Source organism: Rhinolophus hipposideros (assembly GCF_964194185.1).
Source record: "Rhinolophus hipposideros genome assembly, chromosome: 2".
In the NCBI taxonomy this organism is placed as follows: domain Eukaryota; kingdom Metazoa; phylum Chordata; class Mammalia; order Chiroptera; family Rhinolophidae; genus Rhinolophus; species Rhinolophus hipposideros.
Genome location: NC_138048.1, coordinates 10,642,657 through 10,668,960, shown reverse-complemented (window position 1 = coordinate 10,668,960; position 26,304 = coordinate 10,642,657). Strand labels below are relative to the sequence as shown.

The window sequence follows — 26,304 nt, the reverse complement described above, 5'->3', positions numbered from 1 at the left end:
GGCAGGTTTAAACTGAGATTCTTAGGTTACAGGTGATTCCAAAATGCAAGAGAGGCTGTACCCTGCAGCAGAAACTGCGCATTACATGGCTTTGGTGACCATCCCATCTTCACCAGTGAGATGTAAGGACTACAGATGTACAATCTGTCACAACCCAGATGATATGTCAGTGTGGTAAAGATTTTCCATAAGAAAGTGACGACAACAACAACAAAAAACAAACTCAGATCCGAAATTCTTACAACTTCTAATGTGAGCTTCTAAAGAACAAGTTGCAAAGTGGAGGACAATTTGTTGAGAGAGGTAACTGCACTACAACTCTTGTCATTGGAGAACCACCATCAACAAGTAATCAGTCCAAAAATTCATCAACAGCTGCATGTAGGGAGCAAGCATGTAACTAGCATTTATCTTTGGATAATGGATCGTCTGCATATTGAAGGGCATGGACAACCTGGGAAGCCAGGGAGCCTGAAGGCACTGCTTTGGCCAGGCAGCACACTGGCCGGCTCTTCCTGCTGAGAAGGGAGTTTCCCCTACCTGGGCACAAGTGGCTCCCCACCCAGGCTGAGAGGGGACCCAGTGAACTGTAAAAGCAAGGCTGTGCGCCCAAGGCAGGCTCCATGCCCTGGGCGCCGATGCTCACCCTCGCCCTCCCCCCACTTCTTCCCACTGCTTTTCCAGGGCAACAGGGAGCCTTGGGTGTGCACCCTGCTGGGTTAAGCCCCTCCTCCACACGCTGATGAACTTTTCCTTCCTGAGCCCTGGCATCTGTTTTCCCAGCCATAACAGCAGTGCAGCAGCGATACAACTGGTAGGGTTTGCACTTAAAGGCGGCTACAGAGAAAGAAAAAGTTCAACAGTGACAATTAATTAAATCTCAGATGTAAACTAAACATGACCTCTGGCCACTATTTTGGCAGGGGAGGGGGGCTGCTAAGAGGTACCAGGAAAATCATTCACAAAGAATACTAAGTGATGGTCGCTAAAGCAAGAAAAACCAGGAGTTGGTGGGGCGGGGGCAGAGAAAAGACGAAGAAAGATATACTTATTAGAAAGGAGAACATTAGATGATCCATATGGATCAAATGTAGTCACATGAGATGAAATGATAAACGGAGCAAGGTTAGCAAAGACCCGTGTGTGTAGGATCAGCCAGGTAAGGAGCTCAGGAGCAAGGAGGCCCGGGCATGCCACAAAAATGCTGGGAGCTGGTGCACTGGACTGCACGCTCCCATCAGCTAATGCTGCTGGCCTGTTCATGCTTGGGGTTGGCACATCTCATTTCTCAAGGCAGGATTCAAATCTGATTCTTATGTGAAATTTCCTGATGTTTTCAACATTGGTCAGACCAAACAAAACTAGATCTCCAGCTTAGAAGATCAGTAGTTCCCTCAGGAAGTTAACAGGGAAAACCAACCCCACTTCTGCCCTATATTCTCCCTCCCATTTCCTGCCTTCCAAAATTAACCCCCAGAATGTTATTTTTACTCCAGGAGAGGGTAACCGAAAAAAAAAAAAAAAAAAAACCCAGCAGATTCTGTTTCGATCATATCGGTTAGGAATCCTGACTCTATCCATTACTCTTTGTGTGATTCAGGGCCAGTTAATTAAAGTGTCTGAACCTGGGATTTCCCCACCTGGGGGCTGGCCTTGGGGTCATTAGAACACATAGGTTATGGGGCTGCTCTGAGAATTGCACGGGGCATCAAACACCAAGTTCAAAGTCTAAGATAAAGTAGACAGAACATGCGAATCCTTTTCCACCATCTTTATTTACAGAGTGAGCTTATAACCAACAAAGTAGCAACGTAGTTAATAAAATAGTCAAAGGATGAGATCAATGAGTGGCTGAAAAAAAACAAAAAACAAAAAACAAAAAAATAACCAGGTCTCTCAGCACAGATACCATCTAACCTCAGGAATGGCTGTAAACCCTGGGCCTACCACAGACATCACATTCTTGAGCAGTGTCATCAGCTCTCAGCTGCGGAGCTGTAGGTGGCAGGCCAGGATTCCCACCCATGAATGAGGCCCTGGAACCAAGCCCGTAACTCCCGCTGAAGCAATCTCATTGCAACACCCGCAGGTGCTGGGACATGCAGAGGACGCCGAGCTGCTCGGCAGCAAACCGTACAGGGAGCCTGAAGCTTCAGTGCAGATGGCGCAGAAAGGGAGCAGGCAGATGAGGCTCAGAGACAACGTAAAGGCCGGGCAGGCTTTCTGAGCAAAAAGATCCATCAAATGGCTCCTGACAGGGTTGGCTGGGGCCACAAGCCACGTAACAGTCTCAGCATAAAAAAGGTGGCAAGAACCGTTTTCACCCTGTGTCCAACCTACAAATCACCAAGTAAAATTCTGTTGTGAATCTAGGAAATGCAACAGGAACTTATAAGATTTTGCCCCTACCCTGCGCAGCTGTGCCAGCTGCTTTGCAATATTCTCATTTCTTCAACTCTCTTCTTGGTTCACGTGATGTTACTCTCCTGCCAGTCCTCCCAACTCTCTGACGGCTCCTGCAGGCACACCCCTTTCCCGAGGCTCGCTCCTTAGAAGCATCTAAGTCAGCCCTCTCCGATTCTCACTCTACTGGGCAGGAGCCCTGGGGAACCTCATCCACTCCCATTGTCTCTTCTATCACTGATCTTCCATTGGCCTTAAATTTACATCACCAGCCAGGAGTACTCCCCCAGAGTGCAGACCTGTATCTTCAATTACTTCGTGGACACCTTCACATGGATACTATCCAGGCGTCCTGAAATCAACTCTCTTTATGTGCTCCTCCACTCGTGGGCCCCAGCATCAGGGAAAGAAACCAACGCCTACTGCCACACACCTGGGAGGCCACCAACATGCCTCCCTTTTCATCAACGTTGGTCAACCACTAATTCCTCAAATCCGTCACATCTCTCCATCACTCAGTGTCATCATCATCTCTCAGCCGATTACTGAACCTTATCTTTGGCCACTCAGCATTTCCACATGCTCCTTTCCCACCGGGCAAAATACTCAGGTATCACAGTTGCCATGCCACGTTCACGATCCCTGCTTCCTCTCATCAGGGTATACCTCTGTATTTCCACAACACCCCTTACAAATCTCACACTCTGTACTCTGTGTCTGTTTACTTCTGGATCCTCAACTTGACTGTAACCTCCTTGAGGGCAGAAATGTCCCCTCCTAATCCTTATAATCCCAGGTCCTGGAACGTAACTCTTAGTAAATTGACTTTATGGAAGAGATTGAACAGTATGTAGAGATTTGTAAGGTAGGGAAAGAAGGGAGAAAGGAGGTCATTCAGGAGCAGGAATGGGTATGAAGGAAAGCAGGGGGTTACTGCTACTGAGAGGCAACACTTCGGTTTATGTAGAGAGTTCCCAATCAGATGAATATGACCTTGAATTTGTTTAAGGCAAGGATTAATTTAAAAAACGCAAGCAAAAACTAACCTTTATAAAGCACTTAATGTATAAATGTATATTCTAATTTAACCTCATAATGATGCTACAGAATAGGTATCATTGCCCTCATGACTCCAAAGATTAATTATGGGACATGCAGATTTCCCCAAAGTTTACTGCCAGCTTCTAATTATCAGAACCCAGCATAACTTGGCTTCCACATTCCATGATCCTCAACATTACAAAAATAACTCCATATATTGGATTAGTAATTGAAACGAGAATTTCCCTGCCACATAACTCAGGATTAGAGAGCAAAAGAAAGGCAGGGCTACATGGGTTACTTAGACAGAACTAGCAATAAGAAGCAGGAGCGACTTGAACAGAATGAAGCAAAAAGGAGAAGGACCAATGAGGAGATCAGTATGGTGGCCCACACGAGACCAGGAGGGCCTCAATCTGGAAGACGACAGTGGGAGTAGCCAGGCGAGGGCAGGCAAACAGGGACAGTCTTTCAACAGAAGAAACAGACTAGACAAGTAACTGACTAGATGAGAGGCAAGGAAGAGAGACCTATCTAGTAGGGTACATACTGCGGTTTTAAACTGTGTCAACTAAGAGATGAAGAAAGTGGTTTCTGTTGAAGAAAGGGAAGACAGTTCAAGTGCAGAGATGCTGAGCTGGACGGATGTAGGTGTACACATCCTAGCCCACACCAGTGCACACAGTGGACTGTAGTCTGGGGAAAGGAAGAGAGAGATGATGGGAAAGAGGTGACGGCTGAGCAACCACGGAGACATGCGCACTCTTGGAAAAACGGAGCCAGAACAATGAGGAGCTGGGGCCTAAATTTCGGGAAGCACTTCATTTAAAAGAGGTTGGAAAGCAGAATGGAGGAGGCAAGAGGGAATTCTCAGAAGCCAGTCGAGAAGACTAAAACACCTCACTTCCCAAATCTGGCTAGCAAATTTGATTCCAGAAAATCCAAATGCCATGTCTGAATTGATTAAAACCCAACTCTGCAACATAAGAGAATGGGAACATGGACCCCACCAAAGTGCAAATCATCACCTGTATCCAGGGTCTGGATTTTGGACCCAATTCTAAGAGACTCACGAATGCGTCAGACCCAGGGCTACAGAGTGCCCCTCTCCTCCCGAGAGGTGGGACCCTTGTGGATGTCCTGCACGTTCACGTCCTTCTTCATCAGCGGACAGGAAATGCACTTAGGATGGCTTTGTCCTTGGTCTTGAAAACTCATCCGTTACCGCACAGTGAATTACTAGATTGTTTCTATTCCTTTTCTTTTCTGTGTACTTTTTCCCTTTCTCGTTTTATTGAGCTCATTGACACACCATAATTTTCATCCATTTTAAGTGTACAACTCAACAATTTTTAATAAACGCATCGAGTTGTGCAGCCATCGCCACAATCCGGTTTTTATAACCGCGGCAAGGTCCCTCAGCCCCTTACAGTAACCTCCACTTTCACCTCGAGCCCAGGCAAACACTAGTCTACTTTCTACCTCTACAGATTTGCTATTTCTGGGTATTTCATCTAAACAGTATGTGATCTTTTATATTGGCTTCTTTCCCTTACAGAATGTTTTTGAGTTTCATGCATATTATAGCTGTATTTAATTCCTTTTTATAGCCAAGCAGTAGTCCACTGTATAACTATACTACATTTTGTTTATCCATTCATCAGTTGACATGTGAATTAATTCCGCTTTTAGCTATTACAAATAATGCTACTATAAACATTTGCATACGAGTCTGTGCATAGGTATATTATTTTCATTTCTCTTGGGTGGATACCTATCAGTGGAATTGCTGGGTTATATGATAACTACTAAACTGTGTTCAAAGTGACCATATCACTTTAAATCCCCATCAGCGATGTATGAGAGTTCCTGTTTCTCCATATCCTTGGCAACACTTGTTGTTACCTTATTTACAGCCATTCCAGTAGGTGTAAAATTGCATCTCATTGTGGTTTTTATTTGATTTTCCCTAATGACTAATAATGCTGAACGTCTTTTCATGAGTTTTTGATGAAATGTCGATATAAATCTTAAGACCACTTTTTAAAATGGGGTTATTTTCTTCTTATTAGGAAGATGTGCAAGTTCTTTGTATGTATAATCTGAATATAAATTCTTTATCAGAAATGTGATATGCAAATATTTTCTACCGGTCTCTTTTCTGTGTCCTGTTTAATGGGTCATGGTCTGCTATCTCTCTTACCTGTTTCTGGGTCCTGCTCCCCTGCCAGTGGGAGTAAGCCATACTGGAATCCTTGTTATCAAGTAAAGTGTATGTGAAGCCAAAAGGAGGAAAACCACATAACTTGGGAACAGAGAGACATAAAATTAAAGATGTGTTAGTCAGTAAATATCTTGGAATCTTTTCATGAGAAGCTATATTCAAGAAAGAAAAAACGTTTACTGAAATCTAAAGATCATTATAATGTTTAGAAAATGAGTTGCCTTAATCTTTCTCCCATTAAGCTTTAAGAAATAAAAAAAGTATGATTTCACCTCCTTGCCTTATTTTAAAAATCCTGCAACACTGGCATGCAAAAAGGAGGGCATCTGAAGGCCCTGATCATCTATGCTCCATTAACCAAACATACCTTTGAGTACCGCGACATCCCACATACTGCAGGGATTCAAGGCGAGGCACAGAGAGAGGGTTGTCTAAACTCGCAAAAGACATGATTTGGGGTGGGAGCACTGGAAATTTGGAAACAATTTTTTCCATCTACTACCAAATCCCAAATCCAGCACCTAAATTTCACGCAATACTAGGCAACAGAAGAGAAAGACCAATAACAGAAAAAGAATTCAGTGCCTCTCCACTTGCTGCCCAACTCTTAAGCGTCCTTTTGCCTCCAGAATGCTCCTTCCCTGCTGACTCAGCAAACGCAACTGCTTACACCAGCCAGTGGATGGCTTTGTTCTTGGGGCCATGAGGTTACTAGGGGTCTCTCTGCAGCTGTGTGGTACACGAGCAGCATCAGTGAAGGGACCTGAAAGTCTCACATGGTTTCATTTCATGAGAAACAATGTGACTTCCCCCGTAGGAAGACGTTCCATCAGCATGTCTGCCTCAGCGGCATACTTTCCAAACCAGTTCCCAGAACTTCTCTCCAATCAATACCTGAGTGAAGTCAGAAAACAGAGAATATACATGGTTGCTGAAGAAGTGGGAGAAATAATGCTTTAGAGTATTACACATCACGTATGATCTCACTTGATCTTTGAAAAAATGTTGTAAGGAATCTGGAGCTTGGAAAGTTATGGTATTTAGCCAAACTCACACATCAATCACTTCAATGCTATTCGCCCAAATTCAAATTTTGAGGTTGGATGGAATATAGTTACCACAAAGAAATACAGGGACTTACAAGACAAACGTTCAAGTGATATTAAATTCTTAACAGGAATCTATGTTTGAGGAAAACATAGAAGCTCACATGAATGTGAGTCCTGACAGGGATTTTTTTAAAGCATTGCAGATTCCAGAAAGTCCAATTCCAGAAAGGTCAGGTGATATGACAGAGGTGACACAGCAGTTTAATGTAAAGGCAGGACCAGAACCCCAAAGATTGTAAGAATAGAGAACAGGATGCTGAATGCGTTTGAGCTTATAGAATACTTTTACATATCAGTTTTTAGCAATCTCCAATTGTATAAGTTCCATCACATACTTGTATGCATTTAATTACTATCTATGCTCAGGTCGAAGGGTGGGGAAGCATGAGGCAGAAGCAAGAATGGGAAGACATAAGCTAACACATCCTGAGCGCCTTCTTGGGCCCAGGTTCTGATAAGAGTCTAATGGATTATCTCACATAACCATTATTACAATCCTACAGTACGATTATTAGCGTTGTCATTTCAGAGATGAGAACACTGAGCCAGCCACACAGTGGCATTCAGATGGATTGCCTACACAGAAACAGTCCACACTTCATGGCAGGCTGAAGGAGGACACAAAAATAGACAACTCCTGTGTGGCCAAGTTGTTCATGTACAAAGAGTACATGTTTTCTGAAATGGCCACATGCACATACGAAGATCTACAGATAGATAGACAGATTAGATTAGATTAGATAGACAGATAGATAGATAGATAGATAGATAGACAGAGCTATATATAGAGAGAAATAAACTGAAAAGATCAAAACATTGTGTATTCAAACTACTTCCCAACTGTTTTTTGCTTTTTCCCCCCAGAAATTAAACCAGGAATAACCTATGCTGAACCCTTGCTTCAACCGTCCCCGAGTGTTTCCTGACACGTATTTTTGCTTATACTCCATCACAACTAAAGAATGGGGCTCAACTTGACGCTTGCAAAATTACCAGGTAAGCCAGAGGGAAGAAGGCAAAGAAAATCTTACTTGTTCAATAACTGTTATTTATACTATGTGGCCATTTGGGGGGTGTTACAGGTCACCCCAACCAACTAACAAACTAGCGTCTAGCCAGCATTAAGTAAACAGCAAACGGGCAGGACAACATCACTGAGGGAAATTTAACTTGCTATCACTTTATTTAAAAGCTTTGTTTCGTCTAGAGACCATCGCTAAAAGGACAAGAAAGATGACATAAATAACAATTGAGGAAGATTTTTATACCTAGAGTACCTATGACTTTGCAGATGTAAAAAGTCTAAACCAAGGTTCACTGAGGTTCCCCAGGAGGCCAAAGAGTGTCTACCTGCTCTACTGGGTAACTATCTCGAAAATGATCACACAAGGCAGCTGTGCCGTGGTGGTGACACCCTGTAATTTGCATGACTTTAGTATTTCATTCCCACCTGGCTGGTAGAGCAGTGACATCTTGTTGATACTTTCACATTTTGTGCCAAGAGTGACACGCCCCAATGAGCAATAATGTAGCTTCACCAAAAGCAAAAGGACAAGAGTCTTCACCACTTTTTCTGTCATTCATAACGTGACTGCCAGTCATGAGACAACTTGTAATTAGTGCTTTAAGTTAGAGTGAATACCTGCTAAGTCCCACTGTGCACGAAATGTTTGCAGAGCATTTAACTCTCATAAGGTCCAGTAAAATGACTACTGTTTATTCCACTTTACAAAGTCCTGAAGCGACTAAGCCAGCCTTGTCAGATAGGCCATTCTTTCCACAATGACAAAAGGACCCTTCAGCTGCACAATCCGATGCGGTAGCAATATGCGGTCTGTTCTACCTGGCTACAGATCGCACACATTTCTCCAGCACACACAGATGTACACACACAGTCCCCTTTACACACCAACACAGCCAGCCACAGCCCAGCCCACCCCCCGACACACATACCACAGACCACTCTCACACGCACTGGCATAAAATGGTAACTTACTATGGAAATCCAGTGCTTATGTCATTGCCTTGGTTAATTTTAAAAGGAGTTGAGGGAGGGGGAACTGGGGAGAGAAAAACAAAGGAATTTTCACTTTTGATTGTCTCTCTGTATCAAACTCTACGCTAAAGAAATAACACAGGTAATCACATCCCAGTAAACAAGGAGTATGTGAGAAAAAACAGCCTTTACACTGTAAACACAGCTTCCAGGTAATGACAAGCTACCTGTCATTAAAAATGTTCCTTAACCTGGCCACATTCTTTAATGACAGAGAAGGACAACATGATAAAACTGCCTGGGTGAAGAAAGCCACTTGCTTTTAATGCTTATTGTTCTTGAACAGGAACATGCTTCTGAGTTACACCCGCAAGCTCTGGAAAAACTGGGCGCAATGATACAAAAGAGAAAAAATGATAGCGGTAGCTGGCAGAAAAGAATTATGGCTTAGACTTAGTTCCATAAATAAATAATTGATTGATTGATAAATCAATCAGACAAAACTGTCTACATTCTATTGAGCCTCTGAGAGCAACCCCACAGATGGCTTTCCTGCTTATTATGAACCATTTCACCCCTACATATTACCATATTTTTCATAAAACAACTCATAACACACTTGAATAATTTAAGCTGTGTTATAGACGTGGAATTAATTTGCAAATGAAGTCATCACCAAGTCCAGGCCCCTCCCACTGATTTCAGAAATTCTGTATTCGCAATGTTCCTCCTATACGCAAAGTAAAGAAGTGAATGCTGTGAGGTGACACATTTAACAAGCTGACACCAGATGGTCTCAGAGCCACAAAACAGTTCAATACCCACTGTGCACGAGGCCATTGGTGCTTGACAGTCACCATTTATGAGACGAGTATATGTAAGGATTCCTTTTGACATTCTGATTTAAGACTATAACAATAACCATAACTGATCAGTAAATTATCATTTAATAAGGGTGCTTGTTTATACAATTAAAACTTTAAAATACTATAATGATATACCGCACGGGCACACAATCCCTCACCTCCCCACAGAATGTGGGGCCTTCCACTGCACAGTGGGTATGCAGAGTGGGCCCAGTGAGCAAACACTAAGGATTTAAGTAGCCCAGGCCTAGTACGGTACAGTCAGTGTACCATCCTAGTTGTATTTACATTGGCTTTGAAAAACATTCGTAAATAATTGTTTCAAGGCATAGCCATCATTTCCGGAGATGATACAGCTGCCCCTTTTCAGGCTGTCTCATTTATCCTGGTTAAAACTTCCTTTTCCTCTCTCCACTTCCCTTAGGGTTTTATTCTGGGTTAGATGAAAGTGAGTACTAATAGTTTAATTGGGGAAATTAATCAAGCAGATACCTTATCCCAGGTAAAACTGCCCATCTTAAGCTGCTCCTACTATTTGGCAGGGAGGCTTACGTGGATCTTAGGTGCAGACGTAGTCAAGACCGCAACACTTCACTAAGTCAAACAACTTCATTAAAGTCAAAACAGGTTCGAATGATACTGTTCCCGTCCATATTGAACCGGACAACAGCAGTAAGGTGGCAGCTGAATCAGGCATTTGAAACTTGTAAAGCGTAATAACAATATGGGCCTCATCATAACAGGCTAGTCCAGGTAGAAATTACGAGCCTGTGTATGGATATTTAAGCCAGGAAAACCAGTTTTTAAAAGGACTTGTCGCAGGGTATAGAAGAAAACGAATTAGAAAGAGGACAAGATTACTCAGGAAGAGCTTACACTTACATTTAAGGCAGCAATTTAAGAACCTGTTTCTGGATTATAATCATCAGGGCTATCTTCCCTGTTTCACTTCTTCAAAAAGGGAACCAACTATAGTGCCTGTCGTGTAGGGAAATGAGAGGTAAATTTGTGCTGTCACCTCGAAAACAATCATTCCAAAACACAACTGTAATTATGGCAAACACTATTAATTAGTGACAAGTAAAAATTCAGAAATGGCCTTCCTTGAAACCTTACATCTAAAAAGCTCATTTTTTTCTCTTCTATGCCATTATTTTTATTTTTTTAATTTTTAAAAAAACGTTTATTTTAAGTGTGTTTTTCCAGGACCCATCAGCTCCAAGTCAAGTAGTTGCTTCAATCTAGTTGTAGAGGGCGCAGCTCACAGTTGCCCATGTGGGGATCGAACCGGCAACCTTGCTGTTAAGAGCACCGCGCTCTAACCAACTGAGCTAACCGGCCTCCCCCATTATTTTTCCATTTTTTTTATTAGTGTTAGGTGTAACATCTAAATAGTCCATTTTTTTATCTTCTATGCCATTCTTTTTCTTTTTTCTTTTCTATTTTTTTATTAGTTTCAGGTGTACAAAACAACATAAGAGACATTCACACCCCTCACAAAGTGATAACCCCCCCCCAATCTACTGCCCCTCTGATCTTGTATGTAGCTGTTACAGTATCACTGACTATATTCCCTATGCTGTACTTTATATCTGTGACTATATGTATACCAGAGGTGCCCAAGTGGACACTTTGGTCAGCATTTCTCAAGCAATAGTTCACCATAATCAGAAGTGTCTGGATGCTGATGGAAACCAGTTTGAGCACCTCTTGTCATTGCAGAAGTCAAACATGACTTTTATACACCTTTTGTTATTGGTATATATTAAGTATTACAATTTTAATAGTTTTTTCCTTTCTTAAAATGTGTATACATTTTTTTGGCACCCTCTGTATATTTAATTACAGTTGACATTCAATATTACTCTACATCAGCTTCAGGTGTACAGCGCAGTGGTCAGGCATCTACACAGTCTATGAAGTGACCCCCCTGATAAATCCAGTGCCTGTCTGATACCCTACATAATCTATACATTATTGATTATATTCCCCATACTGTATTTCATATCCCTGTAACTATTTTGTGGCTACAAATTTGTACTTTCTAATCCCTTCACTTTCTACCCCATCCCCATCCTCCCACTCCCCACCCCCACCCCTCATCTAGCAACCATCGGTTTTAAATTGTGTTAGTTCAGGTTTTCAAAAAGAGCAGATGACAAAACGTGATTGAATAGCCAAGAGATTTACAGGGGAAATGCAGGCAGGAGGTGCAGAGCAAGCTGGACGAAGGTCAGACCAGCCTGATGAGGAGTCCATCAAGCAAAGTCATCGGTCAGAGGAAGCCCTCCTGTCCCGGGAACAGGCTCATCTTAGTGTCCTCACTGTGCTGTTACCGCTGGCTGCGGTCCCTGGGAAGCACCCCAACAGCAAGGAAATGGTGGTGGGTTCACAGCACTGAGTTGAAGCGGCCCAGCAGTTAAATTCCACAGTGGGAGATCCCAGGGGCCCCTTTCATGGCGGCCATGTAAATCCAATGCTCATAAACCATTGCAGTCAGTACATGCTAGAGTGGGATGGTACAAGTCTTTAACAAAATGAACTAAAAATGCCCCCAAAAGCGAAAGGTTTAAAGATTTTATACTCTCAGTGCAATAGGTAAAAATGTAGTAAAATCTTGTAAAGAAAAATAGGTACCCGCCTACACTTATTTTTAACAGATTGTCCCTGATAATAAACTAAAATATTAAAAATAATTGTTTCTTTTGTCTCTATTCCTAACAACAGTCCCTAACACTCCTTAAGTACTATAAGAAAGTCATGGGCAAAAAATTCAAAATGACTCCCAAGTCTTACTCTTTCCCAATTCTTTACGATTCAACAGCTTAAAACTGAGACGGGGCAAAAAAGCTGTTTCAGTGAGCACGCCAAAGAGCACAGGAAAAGAATAACCATGTGCTAGGCATTTTATTTTCTTGTTAGGAAATTTCAATTTTCTGCACCCAGATTCTGTTGATTCTATTTGTAATGATACCACACAATTAAAATTTTGGATTTCTTATTTATTTATTATTTATTTTTTAAATTAAAGCTTATTGGGGTGACAATGGTTAGTAAAGTTACACAGGTTTCAAGTGTACAATTCTGTAATACATCATCTGTATTTCATGTTGTGTGTTCACCACCCAGAGTCAGTTCTCCTTCCATCACCATATATTGGATTCCTTTTACCCTCGGGATAATTTTCACTGATACATTTATTTTCATTTTCAAACAGTTAGCACAGAGAACAGGAACCATCTCACTTTACGCAAGGGATCTCGGGATCGGGGGAGCAGATTTAGGGATGAGGCTACTCATGCTTTAGCCACTCAAAATATTAACAAGGTACTCAATTGACTTGGTAAATCACTAAAGAGTTTTAAACTTGCCCAAAATAGCAACGGTTCCACCTGTAAGGGAGCCTAGGAGGCCATGGGGCATGGACGCAAAGCACTTAAGTGACGTCACCCCTTTCTCCTACAGATAACGAGCTGCACAGCCAAGGGAGTCACCCTCCGAGTAACACGAGCGACGGCCCCGGGAGGAACACCACCGTCCACAATGAGTTTGACACCATCGTCTTGCCTGTGCTTTACCTCGTTATATTTGTGGCCAGCATCTTGCTGAATGGTCTAGCGGTATGGATCTTCTTCCACGTCAGGAATAAAACGAGCTTCATATTCTATCTCAAAAACATAGTGGTTGCTGACCTCGTAATGACGCTGACCTTTCCGTTCCGAATAGTCCATGATGCAGGCTTTGGACCTTGGTACTTCAAGTTTATCCTCTGCAGATACACTTCAGTTTTATTTTATGCAAACATGTATACTTCCATCGTGTTTCTGGGACTGATAAGCATCGATCGCTATCTCAAAGTGGTAAAGCCATTTGGGGACTCGCGCATGTACAGCCTCACCTTTACGAAGGTTTTATCTATTTGTGTTTGGGTGATCACGGCTGTTTTGTCCTTGCCAAACATCATCCTAACAAATGGTCAACTCACTAAAGACAATATTCACAATTGCATGAAACTGAAAAGTCCCCTGGGAGTGAAATGGCACAATGCAGTCATTTATGTCAACAGCTGCTTGTTTGTGGCTGTGCTGGTGATCCTAATTGGATGTTACGTAGCCATATCGCGGTACATCCGTAAATCCAGCAGGCAGTTCATAAGCCAGTCTAGTCGAAAGCGAAAACATAACCAAAGCATTCGGGTGGTCGTTGCTGTATTTTTCACCTGCTTTCTACCCTATCACCTGTGCAGAATGCCTTTTACTTTTAGTCATTTAGACAGACAGTTAGATGAATATGCACACAAAATCCTGTACTACTGCAAAGAAATGACACTTTTCTTATCTGCGTGCAACGTGTGCCTGGATCCAATAATTTACTTTTTCATGTGTAGGTCATTTTCAAGAAGGCTATTCAAGAAGTCAAATATCAGAACAAGGAGCGAAAGCATCAGATCTCTGCAAAGTGTCAGAAGATCAGAAGTCCGCATATATTATGATTATACTGATGTGTAGAAGCTAAAGACCACTGGGTCTTCTCTTGTTTGTTGAAGTCAATATGTACAAAGTGTAAATAAATGTTTCTTTTGATTAGCCTTGATTCAGCCCATTGAAATATGCATAAACAGAGAAACTAAAAGGGTTGAAATCTGGGGATAATCTGAAACTAGGGAAAACATTAAGGCATACCCAAAAGTGAGGCGAGCACGGTAGTGTGTGGCTGAGGGGCAGGGTTCATGACTCAGAGCTGAAAGTGCAGACTGCAAAGCAAAAAGAACCACAGCAGTGACAGGGCACAGCGGCAGCCGCAGCCCAGGAAATGCCACCATTCTGAAGCCACTTTTGGGAGAAGAGAAAGAAGATGTAGAGAAGAAAACTCTTTCTAGCCTTGAAGTTTGAGATTGGCAAAAGAACATGTTGTTTTCAATACAGCTCAATTTCTTGCAGAGATAACAGTAAATATTGATTGCTAGACCTTCTATCATTCCATCCACGAATATGTAGGACCTTCGGCCATTGATCCTTTGCCCATCGACCCTATCCATGTCTTAGGCACATTAGAAAAACGTGTGCAGTGTGGGGCTAGGTGGGAGAAGGCTCAGCTATAGTTTTTAAGCAACGTATTTGAAAGACTGAATTCAGTGAACTGACTTTAAATGTAGGCTATTTCAGAAAATGAAAAATGTGACTGAATATTAAGATAAGTAGATCTTGTATGAAACACTCTGAACTTCTGTTCGCTATTACGCTACCGCTATTCTGCATTTCAATTCTCATGTGTTAAGGGTAGAGAAGAGAATATGGAAGCTCGGTTAGTAATCAAGCTAATGTAGTTTATCAAAAAGCCATTTAATAGTCTTTATTTTAGAAAAATTGTTAGCAATTCTAGTTTTCCCTTTGAGCCTTAATCCACCTTTAATCGATGATATCATTAGTTTAAAAAGAGAAACTTACATTCAATAAATCAAGTCCAAAAAGTACAAGTGACCCTTTAAATCTTAAAATATTTTCTCCTTCTCTAAGAGACACCCATAAGCCCTCATTCTTGTCCAAAGCCTTCAGCTGCACGGGCGCTGCACATGTGCCTGGTGTGTTGCTCACACAGTGTGAGGACCTGGGGACGCATGAAAGGAGGGGCGAAGGCACATTTGCCACCGAAAGGGGACATCATGGTTAATAGACAAAGCACACACCTGCATATGAAAGTACAATATTTTATTTAGACTTTTAAACTATCTGCAAAATCCTAAAAAGCTGAAGTGAGCATAAACGAGGGCACAAGAATAACTCCGCTGAACAATGATGACCCTCGGAAGGTACAAGAACAGAATTCAGGAACTGGTAACTATCTAGGAGGTGAGTGAGTTTTGGCAGAGGGGTTCGTAGTAAAGGTGTTAAAAGAATTATCTGAGGATCTCTATCGAAATATCCACCTCTCCATCAAAATTTCAATTCCATAAATCCCAGGAGCACTCCAGTACATGAATTAATATATACCTCACTTGGTCATTTGAATAGCCACTCCCTCCCCCAACTGTGTGCCATTAGCTAGGTTAAGATAGCCATGTTACACCAGCTCATGTGAAAAGAGTTTGAAAGTCTAATTCTTTTCTCCTCCCTCCCCATAATGCCCAGGATGAGTTATAGCTACCCTACGTAAAGTGAAGGAGTAATACTGCGGCTGGAAAAATACCCTCAGTCTGTGTCTTATCTTCTCCATACCCTATTTCTCTCCATTACTTCACAGTTCCCAGTCAAATATCTCAAAAATGAAATGACCTACTTCACTGTGTGTGAGTGTACAAATATGCACATATAAATATGCAAACATAATGCATGATCACTTAGACCCCAACAACTAAGACCCTACCATCTTTAATATCTCCTAGGGGATCCATTTGGCACTCTGGAATTTACCAAATACTTATCTACCCCAGACTTCATTTAATCCTTTCATCCAGGTCTCAACTTTAGGAGGTCTTTAAAATATTTTCATCCCATATTAATGTTTCTAGAATTGGATCACTATGTTTAATATTTCTAAAAGTAGCCTCATTTAATGTAACAGTGGTTTTATTCTCTGAAATTGCATGGTTATATCAATGTGATATCTTGTTTTAAAACACTGACTTAAAAAAGATAGATCATTACCCCACTGTTTTAAAGTCTTATTACAAAAAAAAACCCATCAAAATCACACTGCTTATATTCCATATCAATGCCCACATCGCAGTCACAGAAATTATTTATGCAAGCCAACCAAGAATGAATTACTTACATGAGTAAAATAGGAATAATATCAATAGGAATAATATGAAATATTGTGCTAGTGTCAGAAGTTAATACAAAGCATACATTAGTATTGAAGAAAACAAGAATTCTCCTTGAATACTTTGTAAAATTAATTGATAACTTGGAAATAATCTGATTATCCAAAATTTCTTACATGGAGCTTGTGGATTAAATTCAATATTTCAGGATCTTCTCAGGTAGCAATAAATAACATACTTTTTCTTCATTTTATGCAGATGAGAAACATATTCAGACAAGTTCCAAAAAGAATTTTTTCCTATTCTTTTTGAAACTTACATTCAAAGAAACTGACTTCTAGAAAAACTTTCAGTGTCTTGCTAACTCTGTTATATTCATTATACTATTCATATCATTTTATTCTCACTTCCAAACAGTATACCCGTATTTTTTTTTTCTCAACAAAAACGATAAGGGAATGGTAACTAACAAAATCTACACATTTAGATTAAATAGATTAAGCAAAATTGTGTGTATGTGTTTGTGTATATGTGTGCATGCATGCATGTGTGCACAAGAGTACAGCCTACAAATGGAGAAATTTTATGATAATCGTGGGAAAATGTGATATACTAGGATAAAATTAAATAAACAAGGACAAAATAAAGCTTGGGTATCACTTAAATCTTATTAAGCAGAGATTTTTCCCTCGGAATAAACACTACAAGAAGACAGCTAACAAATCAATAAACACCAGGTACGTACCACGTAAAAACAAAAAAACCCACTGTGTTCAATCTGATATTTGAAATAATCTTGGGATATCCCAAGTGAATTCCAAAAGTAAATATTTCTTAAGATCAAACATTTTTCAATGTCAACATAATACAAGCATCCTGTAGCTGCAGAACGATTTAGCATACCTCTTAGCCCTCTAGCACCATCTAGTGGTAAATTCATGAAACAGCTGAAGAAAAGGACTAGTGTCCCACAGACCTATTAGCCCCTCCTTACAGTCTTCCTTCAGCCATCTTCAGTGCTAATGTACACACACCACCACCACCACCACCACCACCCCCCAACACATACACACACACACGCAGAAAGTCCTGGAGCTGCCTAAAAAAACGTAAGATGATGATGTTCAAAACGAATAGTTAAATCCTATAAGAAGTTATCTTGCGGTGTTCAAAGAACAAACAGTAAAATGGCTCCAATACACATGGATTCCATGGGGGAAATGCTACAGTACTGACTGTGCTTTCCTAATTTACATCCATAAAAATAGAAATTAAATATAATTTATCTATAGATTCAAAAGTACAAAAAATCATTTATTCGTGTTGAAGAGGCAGGAAAAAGATTGTCAGTGTTAAAATTTTTAAGTTACCAAGAAACTCATGGGATTCAAATGGCAATCATTGTTTTAATTATTCTTAAGTTTTGGTTATAAACCACAATGATGAGATAAGGAAGCACCTAAAATGATAAAAATGATTCAGGCTTTCAGGTAATATGGCTGTTAGACCATATATCCTTTTTTCCTCCTCATCTGGAAACTCAAGATATGGAACTGAATTGGAAATTCCTTTACCTCAAACAGTTTCATAGGCAAACATTCTTCATAAAAATGGCTGATTTTCCTTTGAATAATTCTGGACAATATTCATTGGCAGCAGTCTGCACGGTGTCCACAGCAACTCTCAGAGAGGAGCCACAACTCTGATTAAATCAGCCTGGCTTATGAACAGGCTCTAGAATAGTAACCAGATTTTCAGAACCTCTATGTCTAAAGTCTAGGTTTAAATGATATGAACAGCTATGGAGACCAATGTACAGTATGTATAACTAGGGCTAAGAGATTTAGCACAAATGTCACTCAGCCCTTAAAAATCACTTCCCGTGCTTAATACCGTTACTACTAGCCTACACCAAAATATCTTCAATAACACGGAAGCCCTCTATCAATTACCAGTAAATACTATTACATGGTTTTCAAGAAGCCTGAACCGTATCATGCGTCTTTAAATTTTTACATGTTGTTTGACGCGGCTAGATATATCATGACAATAGAATAAATACGTAAGGAAATGAGTATCAGGCAGAATATTTATGTACTATTTAAATTTGGAACCATCTAGATCAGTGTTTCTCAACACAATCAAATCCAATGCATCCTTTCTGAGATATATTTCAACGTATTTTTAGCATGCTGATATAAAAGTCATAGATATAACCTACCTATACATACACAAATACATGCAGACTTCACCATGCACAGCAGTGTGAGACCATAAAAACAACAGTGCAAAGCTGAAAGTGGGCAAAGCAATCTTAATAATAAATAGAAAAAAATTATTGTTCCATAATCTTTAAAAATAAATTTCACCAAAACATTGAAAACGTTAATGTTGGTTACAAATATATAGGGAAATGAAAAAATATATATATTAAATTTATAGCATTGGAAACATTGAGAATTAAAGTGTTTTCTTTGTAAAAAAGAAAGTAAGAGTAGTTTGAACAGTGCTCGCCTCTTGAGTATATAATTTAGGATTCAGAGTGAACATCTTTTTCTGCGCCTTGTAGAACTGCTGCACTCCTTTCTAAGTTAGAATCAGCTTCCAATATTTTATCCTATTATCTCCAAAAATTCCTTTCCTGTGAAGTTTCTTACCTGCATCACTTTCTCTGAGACATACCATCCTATTCATCAAGACCACTTTTCTCACTGATGTCTGTACGTTCCTCCGGCTACATACCCTTTTTCCCCGAAAATAAGACCAAGCCAATCAGCTCTAATGCGTCTTTTGGAGCAAAAATTAATATAAGACCGGGTATTATATTATATTATAGAAGACCGGGTCTTATAGTAAAATAAGACTGGGTCTTATATTAATTTTTGCTCCAAAAGACGCATTGAGCTGATTGTCTGGCTAGGTCTTATTTTCGGGGAAACACGGTACCTAGAGCTCAACAGCCCCAGGGAACCATTTCTGCCGTAACTCTTTGCATTTCGTTTGAATTCCATTTCCAGCATCATCACTTTTCATTTCTTTGCTGTACTTTCATCTTTGTTGGTCAACTCTCTCTTCCGATTATCCATTTTTGTAGAATGGCATGGGTTTTATCACAGCAAACCAGGAGGCAACACGATTACACACTTTGCTGCCTGTGAACTACAGAACAGATGTGCAGGGACCCATCACCAACTGACTTTGAAAGAAGCGACATGACTGGTCACTGATTGTGATGCTCGTGTATTATTGACATGGTGAACTGTGAACTAGAGAGCTAGCAGGGAGGTTTGTACTTTACAGAATTCCTCAGTTAATGTGCTGTAGTAACTGAAGTTTGAACCGTGTTGCTGGGAGACTGATATTATTTAAACAAATTGTGGTAACCTAAATGCATGTATGTCAGAACTATAAAATCAAAAACTGGCTGCTTGTGTGTGTATGTGTGTATGTATAAACCATAATCATAACATAAAGGAAAAAGAGAGAAGGAGAAATTAATAAAATGATACATAATTTAATATCAAATACTTAAGTACAACTAAATGAGAAAATATCATACACTGATTCAACATGAAGTAATCATATGCTTGCGTCTATATACTATAATTACGTGAATTCAACAGCTACAAATGTTACTCGAGACCCAAATGCCACTTATGTCATTAACCATTAGCAATGTGGCTTTCTATAATGGTAAATAATTCTTGAGAAGATTCCAAATAAAATAGTGTTTAGACAATAGCTACATTCATGGAAAAGTTTGGCTAGTGTATACCTAACCAGGCAAAAACATGTTTTATACACAAAGAATTAAATTGTGGGCTTAGATAGTTATGAACAGGTTTTTCACCCGTGGGAAAATTTAACAGGTTACTTCTATGAGAAACATGGGACAATTCTTCACTATGTAAGACTGCTTAATAGTTTACAGGACATCAAGCATCCAAAAATACTGGGAGGAAAAAAAAACACTCCCGATCTGACAAACTACCCCCTGGGGTAGTACCGCCTACACTGAGAACTCTGATCTAGGTTCCCAAACCATCTGTGGACAGAGAGGAGAATATGCTCCAAGTTTCAAGCGATACAGAAACCCAAGTCTCTAGATACCAATAAGGCCTAAGTAAGTTTGGGGAGGGAGATGGCATTAATCATACATTAATAAATAATAAGGCAAAAAAAAATGATTCCCACCTCTCCATAATCACAAAAAAGCTGTACAAAGAGTAAGTGATTTCTATGAAGTCCACATACAAGGTTCACTAGATGCCTGCTTTGAAATATAATGTTCTCTGCAAATGTCACTTGAAAAACAGCTGTATATGCCCCACAGATAACCCTAACATAAGGGGTTAAAAACAAAGATAATAATGATGATCAAATCTTATGTAATGCTTACCAGTCACTGCCCCACGCACTTTACATGTATAAACATTTTAGTCCCCACAACTTTATGAAGTAGTTACCCTATTATTATTATTCCCATTTTACAGATGAGGAAACTGAGGCACACTAGCCAGGGGCATATGGTTGGCAAGTGAAAGTGATGGTGGCAAGTTATGAAGCTGCTCGGTCCCCGCTGTTACCTGGACTGCATCGCTTTCACTCCCCACCCCATGCTAGGAAGCTCATTACCCTACACCCCGGCACCTGAACTGGAAGTCCAAGTCATTCCATGCACCCCTCTTTCCTTCACCCCAGTAACAACCTTGCACCCAATCCTGACACTTGGCCCTTAGACGGTGAACAAACGCTGCCTCTGCCCTGCCTGGCCCTGCATGTGCTTACCAGGCCCAGGGCCAGGCGCGAGGTCTCCTGGATGAGTGAGGATTTGAGAGCAGGGCCGACCTGGATCCCACCTCTCACTGTGTGCCCTGCAGACAGAAGAAAATCAACCAACAGCCACGACTTTAAACTGACAAAACTACCGCTTGCGGCCTTGACTTTTCGGCTCCTTTCCAGTCCCTCGTATAACTTTTTCTGGTACTTTTAACACTGGTTGTTTTCTAGTGAAATAAAAATAGCTAATGTTTAGTAGGTACTCCCTGTGGCACCAAACACCATTCTCAGCACCTGACCTGTATCTACCCACTTCATCCCCACGACAGACCCCTGAGGAAGCACCAGCATTGCCCCCACATTAGAGATGGAGAGGTTGAGTCCCATTCCCAAGGTCACGCAGTCCAGAAAGGCTGCTGCTGGGATCCGGACTCAGGCAATCTAGCTCCAGAAACTCGGTTTTCACCAAGGCTCATTACTGAAATGCAATGTCGGGGTATTACTGACACTATCAGAAGCCTTGCTAATTATTTATATTACCGAATGCCATTAACACAAATAAACTATATCAACACTGCAAATAAGGCCAGGCTTCAAGTAGAGAAGTGCTCTCAGCGAAAGGCTCAATAATTTCTTTACTAAACATAAAAGATCATACTTAAGAGAACATAAAGTTAAGCCAATCAATAAGATTTGATCATTTTATTCCCTTATCATTAGAATGAGCATATAAATCATCGCCAAATGATTTATATGGATACTTCTAAGACTGAACATGTCACTTCCTGGCACAACCAGTGTAAACTGGGGAAGTGTGGGCAAAGCAGGAAACGTGGCACCCATTGCTCATACCACGCAATGAAAATTCCTGTCTACAGTAGGATTGGGTTACCTAGTTAAACCAGCAGCTTCCAAGGGGAAAGAACAAGGAATGCAGCCATTTCCTCATGAGAAGCCCCATGGTCAAGCTTCTTCCATGCAGCTTCCTCACACAAATTGAGCAGCTATGCAGGACCAATCTCTAATGGGTGCTTCCTGGGAGCACCGATAATGGTTTCCAGGTTAGTGCTTGTTGCTAGTGGTTTTGTTTAATGACACAAGAAAGAATCCAGTCCACCCAAATTGAATATTTTTGTTTACTTCCGCCTTCTGAAGAAATATACAATCTAAATTCTAATTTAAATTCTCCCCTCCACAACCAAACCAACATTGATTCATTCTTAACATTACGAACTACTTAGCACTAAATGTATGATTGGTATGATTTCAACAGACTTTGGAGACAGAGGCTGCATTCACCTTTCCAAACCATAGGCCTCCATGGACACAACTAAACCGACAGGCAGGTCCGCAGGCAGAGGACATGGGGACACTGCTGTCAGCCCCCTACAGGAAGTCTGGATGCTCCTGAAAGAGGCTGGTGATGCCCCACCCTGTTTGAGTGAGACGTGGGTTCCGGTAGAGCCTTCCTGTCATGATGAAGTCACAGCGTAACCACATGTCCGCATTCAACCCACCTCATGATCCCTGAAAGTCAGACCAGAGCAGCAAGCGCAGCTGCTCTTTGATCAGCCCATTCAAGGACTGAAGACAGAAACCTGGCCTCATGGAGTCTTCGTTGTGATTACGCCTACAGGCCCGTACAAAACAGCGTTAAGAATCACTGCTGAGCTCAAATGATTAACTAAAGCTATATGTAGTTTTCTACAGCATTAACCGCCTAACACCACAAAGATTTTCTCAGTCAGGCGGCCATGGGAATTAAATGGCCAAGAATAACCACGCAACCCTCACACAGTCTGGAAGTACAAACAAGTATGCTTAGCTAGTATCAGTTTCTCGGACAAAGATTGATTCTGTGTATTTCCAGGTGTGGCTTACTCTTTGGGTTTAAAAAAAGAAAAAACTACACGAAATCACCCCCACACTTCCTCCGACTTGAGTTAACCTCAGTGAAATTCCCTGAAGTCTCTCAACACCACAGAGCCTTCCCCACACTGGTTAGCGTGTGCCCTCCCACACACCACCACCGCGTGAACAAGTAGCATCTGTTCATCAGAACAACTCTGGGAAAGTTATCTAATAAAAATGAAGTAATTCTCTACATTCTGATGTCTCATTCCAGCGCAAGCTTCTAGGCTCAATCACTTCTCAAGGCTCATTTTTCCTGACTTGTTCTAACGATTTACTAAAAAGCTAAGCAGTTAGAGCATTAAGAAAAAAAAACACACAAAAAAACCACCTGTCTTATAAAGCAGGGTACCATCCTCCAAGTTACCTGTCCTAAATTCAATCATTATGTAGGTCAGAGGTTCGGAAACCGACAAACGGTGTTCCAAGGTGTGCAGATACAAGCGATTAGATGATTTAATAAGCCTGGGATAACATTACTGTATCTAAAAATATGCGGTCCTTGTTTTCAAATTAATTCCATCATCTTATGTATCTGTATCTACAGAACCAGAGCATACAATTGGGGGATATTCTCTGCCTCTTCTATACATTGGTAACATACATTCAGTCAACAAACATTTTTTGAGTGCCTGGGATGGTAGTGGGCACTGGGAATACCAAGGACAGGCAGTGCACATGCCAGGTGGGCATGATATAAAAACAGGCCACGTGGGAAGAAGGTATCGGGGACACTTCCAGAGACAATGACAGTTGAGGCAACTCTAGAGAACAGGTGGGAACAGAAAGGAGATAATGAGAAATGATGTATTTTGGAGACTCAGAGGTGTAAAAGAAAATGGCCTCTTCTGCTTCCTCAGCATGTTTCCCAAAAACCACAGAGAAGAGGAAATACATGCGTGCACTGAGGTTTTTGTGTTTATAACACAGTTCTCCGTTTTGATTGTCTGACAATAACATCCATCAACTGAAATTCATTCCTTCTGATTCTTAAAGTTAAACCCAATCTCATACTAGCAACACAGAAAATCTGTTTGAACACTTCTACTAATTGGGACTAGGTATTCAACTCATGACTCAACGTTAGTGTCTCTCCCAAAGTGAGGTCTTGTAAGCTGTCTACGAAATATGTAACTACTGGGCATGTGAATTCATTTATAAACTGTTACTCTGTCAATCCACCAGAAGGGGGTGATATTGTACTCCAGACATTTGTTTCTCCACTATTGTAACTCGCAGGTAAAAAAGATAAGCTTACGCTGCCAATGAATTCCTCTGCCTGTCACTCATTTCAAAAAGTTAAAACAAAAAGCACTGTTTTACAATACAGTGACTAATTACATAATTCCTGACACCCTCTTCCACTACTCTAAATCAATGTACTGACCTTGGCAGTATTTAATGCTTCACATAAACACAAAAAGGCACATCTGCACTGAATGATTTCCTGTCAGAATATAGTACTTTTTAAAGCACATCTTCAAACACAGCTCCAAAAATGGCATGCTGAGTTAGGAACTCCTCAGCATGAAAATTAGAATCTTTTCCAGCAGGCCCCACCTCTTCTGACTTTCCTCCCATCATACCTTTGCTCACACCATTCTTTTAACCCCACTCTAACAAAAGAGGCGTCTAGTAAGAACCATTTCAGATACCAGCTCCTTCACAGATCCTTTTAGAAGGCAACTCCCAAACTCACATCCTTTAAATATCTCTGTACTTTCATATAATGTTTATATTGGGATATTGGGCCTTGCACTAAAATCCTCTGTGTTCTTATCCCAATATATTTCATAATGTCCAGTGGACTCCTGTCTGTCACGCCCCCAACACACATACAGACGTATTTACTTATAAATCACTTGTCAGCAAAGTCATTTTTAAAAACTTTTATTTCATGGTGAAACCCAGTAAATAGCTCCTGTGGTTAAATTAAATTCATTGAAAATGTTCAAAATGTGAACCGATTAAATACGTTGCAGAATACTGCAAAGTCACGAGAAACCAATATGGCGGATCTAGAGAGGGATAACATGAGCAAGTCTGAGACAGCCAGTGGGGAAAAGCCAAGTGCACCAGCGTGTCCTACTGTCCAATGAAGCAAATGGGGAAAATCTGGGATACGGCAATAATGACAACATTGTTTTGTACTTACTTTAAAAAACAAAAGATATTCTGGGCTAAGGAACAAAATGTAACATTTATATAACACCAAGAAGTGAGAAAATCAGCTTTAAGGGCAGTTGCAGACAGGCAGGATGGAAACTGACTGGAAACAATAACACATATTTGGGGATTACGTGTGTTAAACTCACTCGATTCGTACTATGAATACACAAGGGATGTTTATATATAACCAGTCTTATTACTAACAAGGCAAGGTCCAGCCTGGAAACAATGTCGGAGAAAGGAAATGTGTGTGTCTGTGAGCATGCGCAGTGCGCTGGGGTGGCAGGCACATCAAGGGTATGTGGAGGGTTCTGAGGAAAAGATTCATCAGGATGAAATCCCACAGTACTTTAAGGGTTCCACAAAATAAAATAGGAAGGGGTTGAGGGAACATAGAACTATTTACTATAAAGTATTAATAAAACATTACAGAAAAACAAAACAAAACACTGATTATTTTCGCTTTTTCCTCTTCTGTTTTTTTTTGTTTATTTTTGTTTTTTTGCTAGTAAGAATCCTGAAAGCATGGAACACGTCCTCTATTTTTTAATTTTTTAATTTTTATTTTATTATTTCATATGTTGAACCTGGTGTCTAGTGTTGAATAAAGCCAAGTTGTGTTGCTAAACATCGTAACAAAATACCTAATTTTAAAAATACATAAAGATATGATCATTAAATACTTTTACAGGATAAAATATTCTTGCAAATATTAATAAGATACTTATTTCCAATTCCAGTGGAGAAACATGGGTACAAGTGAATCTTTGCATTTAAGCATATCCATGAAACACCCCGCTTAAACCTCGAGGAAAGACAAAATAGTGGCAGGGCAGATATTAAATACTGCATCAAAATATGTCTGAGTCATTCACAAGTATGTCCACCAATGATTCCATGTGTCCACAGTCTGGAACAGCTAGGGCTAGTTTTCAAAACCTGGGTGACAGGGTGAGGAGCATAAATAAAGAAAGGCGCCATTCCTGAGACTTTCCTGCAAAGAAGAGGGAGTAAGAGCAGACACAGCAAAGATAGGTTTGCAT

At 40.6% G+C, this 26,304-nt stretch overlaps 2 protein-coding genes across 11 annotated transcripts in view; one reads left to right on the top strand and one right to left on the bottom strand.

Moving 5' to 3' along the window:
* MED12L (mediator complex subunit 12L) overlaps positions 1 to 26,304 on the bottom strand; it is a 322,241-nt gene that overhangs the window by 122,637 nt on the left and 173,300 nt on the right. The gene's annotated exons all lie outside the window — the stretch shown is intronic.
* Positions 7,740 to 14,147, top strand: GPR87 (G protein-coupled receptor 87; the record flags this gene model as incomplete). Its single annotated transcript, XM_081064467.1, has 2 exons — positions 7,740 to 7,773; positions 13,105 to 14,147. The coding sequence occupies 2 exons, from the start codon at positions 7,740 to 7,742 to the stop codon at positions 14,145 to 14,147; spliced, it is 1,077 nt and encodes a 358-aa protein (XP_080920593.1).